The following is a 15,542-nucleotide window of genomic DNA, read 5'->3' as shown; positions in this document are numbered from 1 at the left end:
GAGCCTCTCTCCCTCTCCTTCTGCCTCTCCCCCTGTTTGTGCTCTCTCTGTCTTTCTCTCAAATGAATAAATAAAATATTAAAAAAAAAAAGAAATGTCCTCTTTGTTGACATTAGGATTCATGAACTTGATTTTGAATATGTCAGCTTGACAAGTTTGGGTTTTGGCAATCATTTCCAAAGAAGGCAGGGACAGCCCCTAGGGGACATCTCAGAAATTACCAAGAATTTTTTGGTCACTTCAGTGACTGAATAGGGAGAGTAATATTGCTGGCATCCATGGGGCTCAGGAAAGCTAGATGTTCTACGAGGCACAGGACTTTCACATAGCTGTGAAGCCTACTTAAATTTAAGCATATACTTTTGTCCAGTTTTAGCTGAATTTTTCTAGGAACACACCAAATTTACTAGGACAGCAATTCTTTTTTAAACTGAGGGAAGACTATACTTTGTTTTGATTGGAATTTTACCAAGTTGTTCACTATTCTAGAAAATCCCCACTCTGCCTATAGTATTTCAGTTGCCAAGGCAACATATAGTATCAGTGTACATACGTGTCAGTTGTATTCACGGTGACATCTCTTTGTCAGACGGTGTTAGAACAGTCACGCATATTTTTGGAATCTGGCTAAGGGAAAGTTGAATGGGGGATATAGTTACTGATCTACATTTATGTACTTGGAGTTATTTCCACCCATAGTTACTGCTGGCCATCCAGCAGACAAATGACTTCCAGGAATAATGGCCTCTTACCCAGTGATGTGACATGAAGTTGCAGGGCTAGTGAACATCATGTGACATAAAATGTGATATAAATGTAATATATGGAGTCTTTCTTTTTCTTTAGGATTTAATTTATTTATCTGACACAGAGAGAGTGCACACAAGTGGGGAAGTGGCAGGCAGAGAGAGGGGGAGAAGCAGGGCTTGATTCCAGGACCCTGGGATCATGGCCTGAGTCAAAAGCAGATGCTCACAGACTGAGCCACCCAGGAAGCCCTATGGAGACTATCTTTGAATGTGGTATTTAGTTAGTTCTGGTAGAGGCAGGGCTTAATATTGTAGGGGCTAAGGGCAGGCTGTACCCAAATGAGCCCTTTGGCATATTGATTATTTTCAGGAAAAGTTACTTAGGAAACAGGCAGTACAAGAACACTCAGACCTGTTTTATACCCTCGAGAGCAGGAAATAAATCTCCTATATGAAAAATAACCTTCTTACACTGAGAAGTAAGATGACATCCTTATCACCAGAGATAGGGACTTTAAAGCTGAGAAAACTGTGGGAATAAACCCGTTACACTTTTAAAAGATTATTTATTTACTTATTTGTTTGAGAGAGAGAGCTCAAGCAGGGGGGAGGGGCAGAGGGAGAGAATCTCAAGCAGACTCTGCTGAGCAGGGAGCCTAATGCTGGGCTCCATGCAGGGCTGGATCTCATAACCCTGAGATCATCACCTGAGCTGAAAATAAGAGTTGGATGCTTAACTGACTGAGCCATCCAGGTGTCCCAGCCTTGCTACTTTTTATTCTATCTCAGCCCCAATTCTGCTTAGAATTTCCTGCTAGTGAAAACTCCCCAAAATCTGTTTTGTCCTGTCAACTTCTTACAAATTTACTATCTGTGGGTCCAAATGTATAAAAATACATAAAATGTATAAAATTTATAAAATTTACTATCTATTGGTCCAAAATGTGTAAAAACTGGCAATCATTTCCAAGGAGGGCAGGGACATTGGTCATTTCTTCAGGTCCCAATTTCAATATTGAGGCTTCATGTGCACTTAATACAACTTTGATTTTTGTCCTGTTAATCGGTCTCATGTCAATTTAATTCTTAAACTAGGGAGAATAACACTGGGAAGTGGGGTAGAGAAGGAGATTTCTTTCCCCAACAATATACACATGCCAGAAGTTAATCTATGATATCAGATAGATGGGTCAGAGTTAATTAATAGAAATATTATGTTATTTCTCTAGATTTGTGATGTTTATGGTATTTGTCAGCTTTTTAAAATTGGTAATTTGTTACTGTTTCTCTATTCTAAATAAATGTCTCCTTTGTGTCCACTTTTATGTTCATAATTTCTTATTTTTTTAAATTTTCTATTTTTATTTGGTCAAACATCATCATAATATTTATATAGGCCAATCTCTACTCAACACATAAATTATACTTTATTTCTTCCTTTTTTGTACATTTTTATTTATTATATTGTGTTACTTTTATATTGTATTAACAAATTAAAAGAACAGGAAAGATAACATAATAAACTTACTGTTCTTGCCATATCACAGTCAATGTCCTTTCAGAAAACATTTTTTTTTTTTTTAAGATTTTATTTATTTATTTATTTGACAGAGAGAAATCACAAGTAGATGGAGAGGCAGGCAGAGAGAGAGAGAGGGAAGCAGGCTCCCTGCTGAGCAGAGAGCCCGATGCGGGACTCGATCCCAGGAACCTGAGATCATGACCTGAGCCGAAGGCAGCGGCTTAACCCACTGAGCCACCCAGGTGCCCCAGAAAACATTTTTTGAATGCCTATTCTGTGTAGGCATTATTCTAGGAGATAATCTCATTTAATCCCTAATGAAACATTTTCAAAATCTTTCAAATGGGGTCTCAGGACCCCTTTACACTCTTTTTTTTCTCCTATAGTTTTTCTAGTTTTATTGAAAAATAATTGACATACATTACTGCATAAATTAAAGAGATAAAACATGATGGTTTGATTTACATATGTTGTGAAGTGATTACCATAATAGATTCAGCTAACATCCATCTTCTCATATAGATACAAGAAAAAAAAAGAATAAAGGAAAAAACTTTTCTCCTTATAGAAAAGATTGTTTATCTTTTTCTATGAACTCTTATTTTTGTTTTTTTAGATTCCTCATATAAGTGATAGAGTCTTAAAGAGATCCTCAAAGATTGAAAGTGTTTCAGGCTCCATAAAACTTGCTTGGCCCTAAATAAAAGTTTATTTGAGCATTCTCAGTCCTAATTTTCTGTTGCTACCACCTCATCTCTACCCTGACCCCGCCTCGCTGCCACAGTTAGCCATTTCATTAATTTCTGATTTTCTCTTTCTGTGATTCTTTTTTGCAAAATTAAGCAAACACGAATATATACGCATTTTTTTTTTTTAAAAGAGAGAGAGCATGAGCAAGGGGGCAGGAGGAGAAGGAGAGAGAATCTTAAGCAGACTCCACGCTCAGCATGCAGCCCAATGTGGGGCTCCATCTCACAACCCTGAGATCACAACCTGAGTGAAAATCAAGAGTCAGATGCTTAATTGACTAAGCCACCCAGGTGCCCCCAAATGTGTGTGTGTGTGTGTGTGTGTGTGTGTGTGTGTGTGTTTTAAGATTTTATTTATTTATTTGACAAAGAGAGACTCAGTGACAGAGGGAACACAAGCAGGGGAGTGGGAGAAGTAGAAGCAGGCTTTCGTATGTGTGGGACTCAATCTCAGGACCCTGGGATCATGACCTGAGCTGAAGGCAGAGGCTTTAACCCACTGAGCCACCCAGTCGTCCCTCCCATATGTATTCTTATTTAATCTTTTATTTTACACCAAAGGTGGTGTGTTGGTGTTCATTATTTCTTACAGTTTTTTAGAGTTGCAAATCTGTCATATTTTCACTTGATTTTCTGGATTTTTACTAATTGTCATCAAAGGTTTTTTTCCACTTTCAGGCTATAAAGAAATTGTCTCATTATTTTCTCTAGCACTTTTAGTTTTCAATTTTTAAAATGATATACACAATGAAATACATATCCAATTTTATCTGTTTTCAAATGGCTGTCCAATTCCCTCAAAACCATGTATTAAAAACTCTATCCCTTCCCCCAGCAGACTAAGATGTCAGCATACACTAATATTTGTACATACTTGCTTTATTTGTAGATTGATTCCGAACATGTTGCTCCATTGATCTATTTGTCAGTTCACGTACCAATAGCACATTGTTTTAATATCTGGTAGAGGCTGGCTGTTCCCTTAGTCTACCATTCTTGTTTATTTCATCATAAAAACTTGAGAATCAACCTGTCCAGCCTCAGAAAATATTGGGGTTTTAAGATTAAGATTGTGTTAAATTTTACACATGAACTTGGAGAAAATTGACATCTCTGTGATATTGAGTCATCCAATCTGAAGAGGAGGGATTTCTTGTATTTGTTCAAGTCTACTTTCGTATTTTCAGAAATGTCTTATAATATTCTCCATGCAGGTTTTTTTTTCCATGTAGGTTTTTGTATACTCTTTGAGTTTATTCCTAAGTGCTCTTTTCTTTTCTGTTGTTATTGTAATTAGTGTCTCTATCTTCTAGTTTGTTATTGTAAATACAAACGCTATTTTTTGTAGGTTAATTTTATATCCTGATCCTATATAGAACTCTCATACTGTAGTATGAATTTAAGACTTGATTCTATCAGGTTTTCCAAGTATGCTATCATGTCATATGACCTAAAACAAAATTATTTTCCAATTCTTTTCTTTTCCAATTCTTATGGCTCTATTTTTTTTTTTTTTCTCTTGAGCCCTAATTATTTTCTCCAGATCCAAGAGTGATGGATGGAATGATGGACAGAGAGGTCTTTAGGGAGCAGGGAGAGACTGTGATTTAGAGTAATGGAAGAGTCTTTGACAAAAGTGGGAAAGGCACATTTCTGCAGAGGAGGTGGTAGAGTTTGAGACTTTGGCTTGTCAGTCTCTGGAGAGAGGGATCAGGAAATAACTAGGGCTGGGAATGAAGAAAGAATGTAGCAGCACCCACTCCATAGCTCTGGAGGGGACGCCAAGCTTCGCATAGAACCAAACCCACCAGGAACTAGTCTGGGTCCTGATTTTGGTAGAAGACCAGGGACAATTCATTCACAGTTTGCTGCAGATAAATGAATAAACAGATGCTTCTGGAGATCATAATTCTGTGGTAATTAGGTAAATATTAAGAATCCTTATAAATTATAAAAATCAAAGCTCCTTGCCCTCAAGGAATCATTTTATTCACTATCCATGGTTTTGTATTTTAGCGACACCTGGGAATCTTTACGAAAATACCAATTCCAGGTTTCATCTCCAGGAGTTTAATTTGACTGGGGTTGGAGCTTCAGCATAACTGCAGTGTTTGAAGGTTCCCAGGTGGTTGTAATGCTTGACCAAAGTTGAGAGCCGTAAGCCTACGCCACAGGCGTTTGGATGTGCTATTATCTGTGTCTGCTTCACTGCTGAGAGGCAGCAAGTTAGCCCAGGTGTCCCTGGAGGGGTATCGCTTTCTTAATTCAAACTGGAGTGCTGTGTAGGCAGAAGCCTGGAGCCCAGCCCCTGTATTTTACAATTCAGATTCTGCTGATTTTTACTCAAGCCTCCTGTGTGCCTGGATAGGACTAAGCACTTCTGCAAATTTGGACTGCCTGAGGCTTAACCAGATGGAATGACTTTCACTTTCTGTTTTTTCTATTGTGATCGCTGCTGTATCCGCAGAATCTAGAATAGTGTCTGGCACATATTAGGCTCTTGATGAATATGTCTTATGAATTAATTGCCTTACCAGACGCTGAAATGATAGCGAGTAAATGATGACCCTGCATCTTTTTAAATTCTAACACTGGATCACTGAAACACATTTCTATTTGAGACTTCTTGAGCCAGGCCCTGTTTTACTAGGAATGCGTCTGAGGCAGGACATGGCTCACGGTGCCGAGAGCGTCCTCCATCCAGTTCCACCTTTTCAATCACCGAGACTTGCCCTAATAAGGTAGTACAGAGAATTGGCTCCGGGTCACGTGAAGCCAGCGACGCCAACCCAGGAGGCACCCAATGCGCATGCGCACAGCTTCTGACGGGTTTTCTTGAGGAGTGGGCACAGGTTCAGCGGCCTCACTTACTCCCTGGCTCCGCCCTGCTCACTTCTTAAAGAGGGCGGGGCGAAGGCCGGGCTGGGAGAAGAGGCGGGGTGACGGCTTCGCGCGTGCGCGGAAGAGAGCTGAGGGGCGGGGCCGCTGCTGAGGCCTGGGTTGAGCGATTTTAGACAAGATGCAGGTAAAGAACCTGGGGAGTCCCGAGCTCTGGAGTCCACCGCAGCTCGTTTGCCCCGCTGGGTCTGTGGCAGCGACGGACCGTCTGGGCTGGGACTGTGCTAAGCGCCGGGCGCCACCGGCACGCGAAATACCGCGCGAGTCTAGGCCCAGCGCAGGCGCCGTGCGAGAGGGCGGGGCGTGGTCCGGCCAGGACCTGCAGGCTGGGTCTCCCCACCGCTGTGTGCTCACCCGCAAATCTGTCTTGGCGGCCGCCTGTTCTTAAGGTCGGATCCCGTGAAGTCTGTGAAGGACTCGCAGCATCCCACCTGATAGATTTACTTCCTGTTCTTAATTATCTTAGCTCCTAGGCAGGTGTGTTATGGGCACGTTGTGGCTATGGAAGCTGAGGCTTGAAGAAGGGAAGGGTCCCGCCTGGACGTGCCAGAACGTGGAACAGTGGCGGAACCTGTGTTCCTGACTACACTTAGAGCTGGGTGAGGGTTAGTTGAATGCTTTAACCCCCAACATTGATGTTCAGGTAGAGGTGTACTCCGTCTCCGATTCTGTGGCTCCCAAAGCTCATTCCTAGGGTCCCTCTCCTTAGTTACTTTCTGTCTTAAAATAGGTAAAACGAAATCCCCTAATTTTGTCCCCCTCCCTTTTTAAAAAGATTTTATTTATTTGACAGACAGAGATCACAAGTAGGCAGAGAGGCAGGCAGAGAGAGAGAGAGAGAGGAGGAGGAAGCTGGCTCCCTGCTAAGCAGAGAGCCCGAGGCGGGGCTCCATCTCAGGGCCCTGGGATCATGACCTGAGCCGAAGGCAGAGACTTTAACCCACTGAGCCACCCAGGCGCCCCTGTCCCCTTTTTTGGTATCAGGGATTTTCTAATGGAATTGGACTAAAAGTGAAAGAAAATGAAGACATCATGGTAATTAACAAAAATTTGTGACAGCTAAATTCTGTCATTGTCAGAGGACCCTCTGTCAAAGTCATTCTGCTGCTTTCCAGACCTCACTGTAGTCCAGAATTCTGATTAAATCGTCTCTGGCTAAGTGGCCGATGAGAAATGGAGTTAGTGGACCTTTGCTTGGAGTATTAGGCATTGACAGCTGGAGAGGATAAGCATCTACAAATACAGTCTGTCTGCCAGAAGCTAGGCACTCTTTTTTTTTTTTTTTTTTTTTAAGCTAGGCACTCTTAAATGGTGAAGAGGAAGCCCCAGGGCTTCCCTGGCCTCCTTTGTATTCTCTATACTTCAGGACCCTGCTTTGAAATGTCATCTCTGCAGAGGTCTTCCCTGAGCACCCTGTTGAAAGGATTCTGTTCGTTTTCTTTTGATATATCTCAGCAAGACAGTGACATGGAGTTTGGGCTGGAGCCTGGCTGTCCTAGTGCCCTTTCCACAGGGCTCCTTGATTTCTTATTCCAAACCAGGTCCATTAGCAGGGTTCCTGCCAAGCCATGCAAAATCAGTTTGGCTAGCTGGCTTTGGGAGCGAGAGCCCACTTTGACATTTATCCTTCTGACATTTGATCCTGGTAAATTTGACTTGTTCTAGGATGGCACTGTCTTCATAAATGTCAAGTCTCTCCTTGGTTGTGAGGTTTAACTAAGTAGGTACAGGTATAGGGCTTCAAAGAGTGCCCAGCGTCTAGTATTCAGTACGTGTTAGACATTGAGAGCTGTCCCACGGGGTCTCAGTTCTCCTTCTCAGGTTTGGGCCATTAGAGAATTTGTCAGGCTAGCTTCAGGCTCTCCTGATTGTACTGCAGTCACTTAGAACTTTGAGATACTCCTGTCTCTGCTCTTGGACCCTTTGTACATGCTGGTCACTTTGCCTTGAAAGTAATTTCTTAAGTTCTCATTCCTCACATCTGGTTCCTTCTTGGCTTCCAGTGGTGATAAAATGTCCACTTCTGAGAGAATATCCCTGCCTATCCTTGGAATGAAGACCCCTTGTAACTCTCTAGGTCAGCAGCCTGTTGAACATTGCACTTGCCATAAGTACTTAGCATCTATTGAATGAATCAATCTGAGTCATTCATAAACATCGAATAGAAGCCAGGTTAGAGCTTTGCTGTGAGCATTGATGCCGATTTGCACATTATATCCCGATTTTTACCCAAGACTATGTTCTTGGGTATGTGTCCAATGTGGGGAGGGTGATGTGGAGTGGAGAACAGGAAAAGAATAGGGGCTGTGGATCTTCTGACGCTTTCTCAGAAATAGGCCACAGAATAATTTGGTTTGCATTCCTCTGCCTACCAACTTTCCCATTCAACCCTTTCCCCAACATGGCACCCTTCATAGTGGACTTGGCACTCAGAATATTCTTGGTCTACTTCCACTAGGACCCCAATGCAGATACTGAGTGGAATGATATCTTACGCAAAAAGGGCATCTTGCCCTCAAAGGAAAGTTTGAAAGATTTGGAAAAGGAGGCAGAAGAAGAAGAACAGCGAGTCCTTCAGCAGTCAATTGGTAAGATTGCTTATATTCTTTAAGGTTTGTTTCTCTTTGGGTTAAGAAACAACTTTCTAAGCCTCTAACTGCTTTGGTAGTAGGATGCTCTGAGCAGGAATTGGGAACAGGGACTGGAGTGCTGGGATGGACACTATTTCTCGGACCTCAAGGGAGTCACAGGCGGTCTCTAACCTTCAACTTCCTGGACTGTAATTTCCACAATTTCTTGTCTGTGTTAGATGAGCACATGATAATCCTGAAGAAAATATTTCTGAGTCTTGACTTCATGCCCCGTTGATCACAGGGACAAGTACTTTTGTCTTCCTACATGTTGGAGCTAATTTAGAGATGGGTTCACTAGAAAGCATTTATGCAGTCAATGTTGATTGAAAGGTGACTGTCTGTCAGGTGTTATGCTAAGCTTTGGGGCTTTAGCTATGTATAGGCCAGACAAAAATCCCTGTCCTTATGGGACTTATAGTCTAGTGAGAGAGACAAGCAATAAATAATACATAAGTAAATATGGGAAAATAAGGCAGGGAAATGGCCTGGAAAGGGTGGAGGAAGGGTGAGTATAGTTTGAGAGTCAGACAGAGCCTCACTAGGATTGACATTTGAGTAGATGTGAGGGAGTTGAACTGAGCTACTTAAGTGAGTGAAGAGCATGTTGGAGAACCAGCCAAGAAGCCAGTATGACTAGGAAGGAACAGTAAGTTCAGAGAGGCAACTAAGGGTCAAACCACTGAGGACCTTGTTTCTTTAACAGACTTTGGCTTTTATGTCTAGTTGGGTGGAAGTCACTGGAGGTTTGAACAGAGGATTGACATGTTGACAGCACCCTCCCTTTCCAAGTATGGAAGATGGGGAGCAAGTCAGGAAGTAGGGAGATTAGTCTGGAAACTGCTGCAGTAATTTAGGCAAGAGCTACCACTGGCTTAGCCAGCCTGCATGGGGTTGGTGGAAAGGGTGAGTAGTGGTCAGATCTGGAAATAATATGAAGGTAGGACCACAGGATTTGCTGGTGGATCCTGTGAGGGGTGTGAGAAAAAGTAAGTGAAGGATGCCTGTCAGGCTTTGGGCTTGAGCAGCCTGAAGGGAATGCATTACCACCAGCCGAGATGATGAAGGCTTGGTGAACAGCAGTTTGGAGCTAGGCTCAGGCACTCTGTTTGGGACATAGAAACACTGAAATTTTTATTAGTCAAGTAGAGATGGCAAGTAGGCAGTTGGCTATGTTTTTCTCTAAATAAGAGAAATATGGGCTGGAGGCATAAAGATCGCATGAGATGCTATCACCAAGGGAGTGGGCATAGATTTTTAAAAAGGCGGCAACAGGATAAAAAAGGAGTCAAATCAGCAAAGGTTCAAAGGAGGAGCAGCCATAGAGGTAGGAAGAGAAAAGGCATCCTATCCCGGAAGCCAGAGGAGGACCATCTTTCAAAGAGGAGGCAATGCTAGGTTGGATCAGTGCTGCTCATCAGTTAGGAAGTGGAGGTCATTGTTGACCTTGCAAAGAGCAGTTTGTATAGTGATAGAATTGGGGTTGGGAGGCAAAAATCTGATTTGACGTCAAGAAACAAGAATACTTATGGCAATAAAAACCAAGTCGAGATTTTATAGCTGTTGGTTAAAAGAGCTGTCTACCTCTCATAAGAGAACACCCAAGACAATAATCCTTGTAACTCTAGGAGGGGTCTGTTGGGGACACCCCTGTCCTTAGAGATAGAACTGTTACTGCAGCAGTCCATGGTAGTGTGCTTGAAGAGCAAACCAGGTGAGTTAGGGCAAATACAACTCTCTTGTTTTATAAACTTGGGAAACTTCTCGTTCATATCCTTAATAGGTATGGCACTGGGAGGGTCAGTCTTGCTGCATTTGGACAACATGGTTTTATCTTTTTAAAATACCCTCAAGTTCTTTCTTACTAGTGTAAGATCTTCAGTATTTTTATTTTTGGTTTTGGTGAATGAGTTTTATTTTGGCTTGGTGTTGCATGCACATCTTTAGGAGAAAAATAAGGAGGGAGAACAAATGCAAGTTTGTTCATCTTTTACATTTTTTGTTTTTTGCTAACTTAACCACATTCAGTGAAAACATATGAAGATATGACTTTGGAAGAGCTGGAGGATAATGAAGATGAATTTAATGAGGAAGATGAACGTGCTATTGAAATGTACAGGTTAGTGCCCTGCAGAGGGACTCTTTGGTTTTTAGTGTGGCACTAAAATGTGTCTTTTGAAAAGTTAATTTTCTGACCTAGATAACTATCAGAAAGCGCTATATTTAAGTAGTAATATTGCAGATCTCGGTGAACTCATCTTAGACTTTTGCCACATGCCAAGTAAGTAAACCTGGATATTTTATAAAGGTTGCTGTCTGAAAGGTGTGTGTTTATGTATAGGGTGTACATGTAAAGCGGTTTCTCCCCTCTTTGTGCTGTGCAGGCAGCAAAGACTGGCTGAATGGAAAGCAACTCAACTGAAGAATAAATTTGGAGAAGTTTTGGAGATCTCAGGAAAAGATTATGTTCAAGAAGTTACCAAGGCTGGTGACGGCTTGTGGGTAATCTTGCACCTTTACAAACAAGGGTAAGCTGATCTTATGCACTGTCCTTAAATGTTAATTTGAGTTTATGTCTTGGACGTCTTGGGCCTAATCCGCATTGGAGGTTTGTTGTTTTGTGTTGTTTTGTTTTTTACTAGTGATGTGCTTTGTTACTGATTTGCCAAACCTAATGCCTAATTTTTTGTCTTCAGGCTTAAAATTAATAGTTGTGACTAAAAAGAATGCCTTTGTTATATTGTAGCAATGGAGATTGCTTTTACTGAAAAAGAATTCCTTATTTATCCTTCTAGAGAAACTGGCATTTCAAAATTCCATGTAGTGAATCATTTTCATAGATGTCAGGGGTGACCTTTGTAATAATTGTTCCAGGCAAGTGATGCAGTGGCCCTCCACTGCTTCTCAGCTCCAGCCGTATTCTCCTACTGTACTTGTGTAGAAGTTTTTTAAATTTTTTATTTTTATTTTTTGTAGAAGTCTTTTTAGAGCAGGAAGTGCTTTCTGACCTTTTTCACACCTTTTGAATCTTGAATATTCTCTCATATAGATGGGCAAAACAATTCTCTTTTACATTGAAGCTGTTTTTCTGACTTACTGAGTCAAGTTAGATTGGATTTTGGATTTTGAGTTCTTCAATTTCCTGAATATATTACAAAGTTTTTTAAAAAAAATGTTTATTCATCCTGAATGGAATAGCAGAATCACTTGTGAAGCTATTATGAGGGTTTACTGAGGTAGAAGGGTAGTTGAGCATTGCCCTGTATCAATGCAGAATCATAGTTGCTTCTGTTTCTGTTTTACAGAGTTCCTCTCTCACCATTGTTTCCCATTTCTGTTTTACAGCATTCCCCTCTGTGCCCTCATAAATCAGCACTTCAGTGCACTTGCCAGGAAGTTTCCTGATGTCAAATTTATTAAAGCCATTTCAACAACCTGCATACCCAATTATCCTGATAGGAATCTGCCTACAATATTTGTGTACCTTGAAGGTGATATCAAGGCTCAATTTATTGGACCTCTGGTGTTTGGTGGCATGAACCTGACAATAGATGGTAAGGGCCTCTTTGAGGTGGTCCAGGGCACGTGAGCAATGACAAGTGTGTGTTAGAGATGATGAGGGGATGATTCTGTTGAAGAGACGTGTGTTGTGATGATTTGTGAAAATCACCTTTGCCCCATGCTACTGTCTGCTAAAAGCCAAGAAGCACATTTGATCTCTCATTAAAGGAATCATTGGGGGCAGTTATAACTGGGCTCTAATAATTCTGTTAAAAGAAGGCACACTGGATTTTAAAGTATGTATATTTAATACTAATGTCTAATATATTTTCTTTGTCCCTGTAGTTGGATACGTTTTGAGTTATAGTTCAAGATCTCAACATTCGTTTTTTGCTTGATTCACATGAATAGGGCTTCTTGGTGGCTCAGTTGGTTAGGCGTCTGCCTTTGGCTCAGGTCATGATCCTGGGGTCCTGGGATTGAGCCCCACATCGGGTTCCCAGTTCAATGGGGGAGTCTGTTTCTTCCTCTCAATCTGCCCCTCCCCATAAATAAAATCTTTTAAAAAAAGGAAAAAAATTCACACAAACATACTTTGATGGTTATTTATATATATATACATATATATATATGTGTATTATATATATGTGTTTGTGTGTGTATATATATATATATATATATATATATATATATATACACACACGCACCCCTATGGGAATATTTTCTCAGTTGAATATCTTAGTAGCTTTTAAATTAAATTAAAAGTTTGAGTTCTGCTTTTAACACCTGAAGGATGTATTCTTTTATTCCTGAAGGATGTGTTGTTTTATTCCTTTTTACCTGTTACATGGAGTGTCAAAATATGTACACACATATAACATGAAAGAGAGAACCTGAGGCCCATGGCATCCTTCTAAGTCACTCATTATTGAAATAATATGTCCAGCTATTCTTTAAAAACATGTATTAAAATACGACTTTAAAATACTGTTTTATATAACTACATAAGATACTCACCTGGGATAAGTATTCACATCTGTGCACATAGAGAAACACACATTATAACAGTTATACATTATTCCAGTGTTCAAAGGAATACTGCTATTTTTTTTTTTAAGATTTTATTTATTTATTTAACAGAGAGAGAGAGATCACAAGTAGGCAGAGAGGCAGGCGGGGTGGGGGTGTTGGGGTGGAGCAGGATCCCTGCAAGCAGAGAGCCAGACGTGGGGCTCGATCCCAGACCCTGAGATCATGACCTGAGCCGAAGGCAGAGGCTTTAAACCCACTGAGCCACCCAGGCGCCTGGATACTGCATTTCAAATGAAGTATATGTTTACATCTTACTCTGCTCTTTTGAATGTACCATGAGGGGAAAGATGGTTGTAGGATAGGAGGTCCTGTCTTTATCTCTAGAAAGTCTTATCTGAGGATTAGTGAACTTATAAAAATAATGATTACTGCGTGTAAGTGGACAATAACATTAATACGTAAACCGATACATGTGAATGGTGGATCTAAATATATTCTTGAGTCAAGAATCAGAATTAAGGTTTTTCTCTTTCTTTCTTTTCTTTTTCTTTTTAAGAAATTTGTTGAATTTTCATAACATTCAACCGAGTACTGAGAACTTTAAATACTGGTGTCATTGGTCTCCATGAAGAACTTTAAATTAATATGGCTTAAATAAAATTGGTTGTCACATCTTATTGGAGGTGCCTGATTAGCAGAGTATCACTTAAACTATTCACTTAAACTATTCACTGTAGAATGTCTCATGTAGTCCTTAGTTCTGCCTGGAGTCTTTTCTGCAGTCGAAAAGACATCCCTTGATTTCTCTTCACATGGTCTCACACCCATGTGGAGTTCATTGATTATGAGAGAGTGACATACAGGAACCAAGGCTTTAGTCACTGGTTCTTTATTTTCTTGGTACTGTCTTTATTACTTGGTGCAAATGCATAAGTTCTAGGATGTCATAATACATTTATCCTTTGACTCATGCTGGACATGAGGCCCAAGAATTTCCTTATGTTAACTAAAATTAGATTTAATGGTTGGATTGCCAGCAGGGGTGTGAAAAGTATTTCCTTTAAATGTTTCATCCTGATCTTCCCTGGGAAGTTGTTTGCAAGTCAAGAAACTGTAGTCATAAGATAGGTTTAGTCTTTGTTTTTTATTTTAGTTGCCATAATTCAAATATATATATAGTATCTCATTTGATCTCCTCTTCTGAAAAAGTGTATTTTATTTTCCTTCTTAAAGGTCTGATTTTTTGCTTTCCTTCTAGATACCTTATAATTATAGCACTAAAATTATCATCAAATGTTACTGCATAGTTTCTGTTTTAAAAAAATTGGCTTAATGGGCTTGAGGGTTAGGGTCCCATGCTGACTGCCTTAGGTAATTTGGTTTTTCTTTATCACATAGAGTTGGAGTGGAAACTGTCAGAGTCTGGAGCAATCAAGACAGACTTGGAGGAAAACCCTAAGAAACCAATTGAAGACGCTTTGCTATCCTCGGTGCGGTGCTCCATCCCCACAAGAAGGGATAGTGATTCTGAGGATGACTAAGACTCTGGCCTTGGTAATGTGCCAGACTTCCTTCATGTGACAAATCCTCTGGATTTTTTTAAAAAAGAAAAAGTAAAAATGCTTTTTGGCTTTTAGTCTTTTTATAATTATGTTTCACATCTCATAGATCTCAGAAATCATCATTGCTGGGAGTCCTATTATGTTTCTTAGAACTCACTTTTTAAATTAATAACCTTTCCTTAAAAAAAATAAAAACCAGCTATTGGTATGGCAGATGTCTCTGTTTTCCTCACTTATATTTTAAGCAATAAAACTGTCTGTTCACCATTTGTCCACATACAACTACATAAGAGGGAATGTGGTGTTTTTTAAATAATGTGACTAAGTTTACAGTGGAAAAATTGTAAACTAAACCTTGTAGTTACATTATCATTTATTTTTATTTTGTAAGGATGGCAACAGAATGATTAAAGGAATGATTGATGGGAAAAATCTTAGTATTGGTCCTAATTAGGAGAAATAGGCAGTGATTTTTATAAAATCTTGTCTTTTCGAAGCAGTAACTGAAAGATTCCAGTTTATTGCCATTTTTGGTTAAGTGTTTTTTCCTAGTCAGAATAGTTTTTGTCTCAGACTGTTGAGATATGGTAAAAAGCCACCTTAAATTCTTTTTTATAAGCAGATAATAACACATAAGCTGTATCTTAATTAGTAGAAGCATCAAGGTATTTTGGAACTAGAATCCTCTTAGCACTTAACACTTCTCAAATTGACATTAACAGGAAATTGGGGAAATATCCCCTAATGTTTATGTTGAATGGTATAGTATTTAATGTGGGTTTGAATCTTAAAAATATGAATTAGAGAGGGCTTGGAGTTCCTTCAGGTTATATTACAAAATTTATTTTTGCTGTAATTCAAAGAGTAACAAACAGCTATGACCCACTTTACCTGTGAGA

The 15,542-nt window shown here is 40.0% G+C and overlaps 1 protein-coding gene across 1 annotated transcript; it reads left to right on the top strand.

Moving 5' to 3' along the window:
* The first annotated feature begins 5,921 nt into the window (after nucleotides 1-5,921).
* Nucleotides 5,922-14,856, top strand: PDCL3 (phosducin like 3). Its single transcript, XM_032351795.1, has 6 exons — nucleotides 5,922-6,045; nucleotides 8,377-8,506; nucleotides 10,577-10,667; nucleotides 10,933-11,076; nucleotides 11,894-12,102; nucleotides 14,480-14,856. Exons 1-6 carry the CDS (start codon nucleotides 6,040-6,042, stop codon nucleotides 14,620-14,622), a joined length of 723 nt encoding a protein of 240 aa, XP_032207686.1. The 5' UTR covers nucleotides 5,922-6,039; the 3' UTR covers nucleotides 14,623-14,856.
* The last annotated feature ends 686 nt before the right edge of the window (nucleotides 14,857-15,542 follow it).

This window comes from Mustela erminea, chromosome 7 (assembly GCF_009829155.1).
Source record: "Mustela erminea isolate mMusErm1 chromosome 7, mMusErm1.Pri, whole genome shotgun sequence".
Lineage (NCBI taxonomy): Eukaryota > Metazoa > Chordata > Mammalia > Carnivora > Mustelidae > Mustela > Mustela erminea.
The sequence above is the reverse complement of the archived record's forward strand: the minus strand, read 5'-3'. Positions and strand labels throughout refer to the sequence as shown.

Excerpts from the sequence above, each read along its gene's own strand:
- PDCL3 (XM_032351795.1), top strand. Across the intron at positions 10,668-10,932 it reads CGTGCTATTGAAATGTACAG|GCAGCAAAGACTGGCTGAAT; the intron begins GTTAGTGCCCTG and ends TGTGCTGTGCAG. Across the intron at positions 11,077-11,893 it reads TTGCACCTTTACAAACAAGG|CATTCCCCTCTGTGCCCTCA; the intron begins GTAAGCTGATCT and ends TCTGTTTTACAG.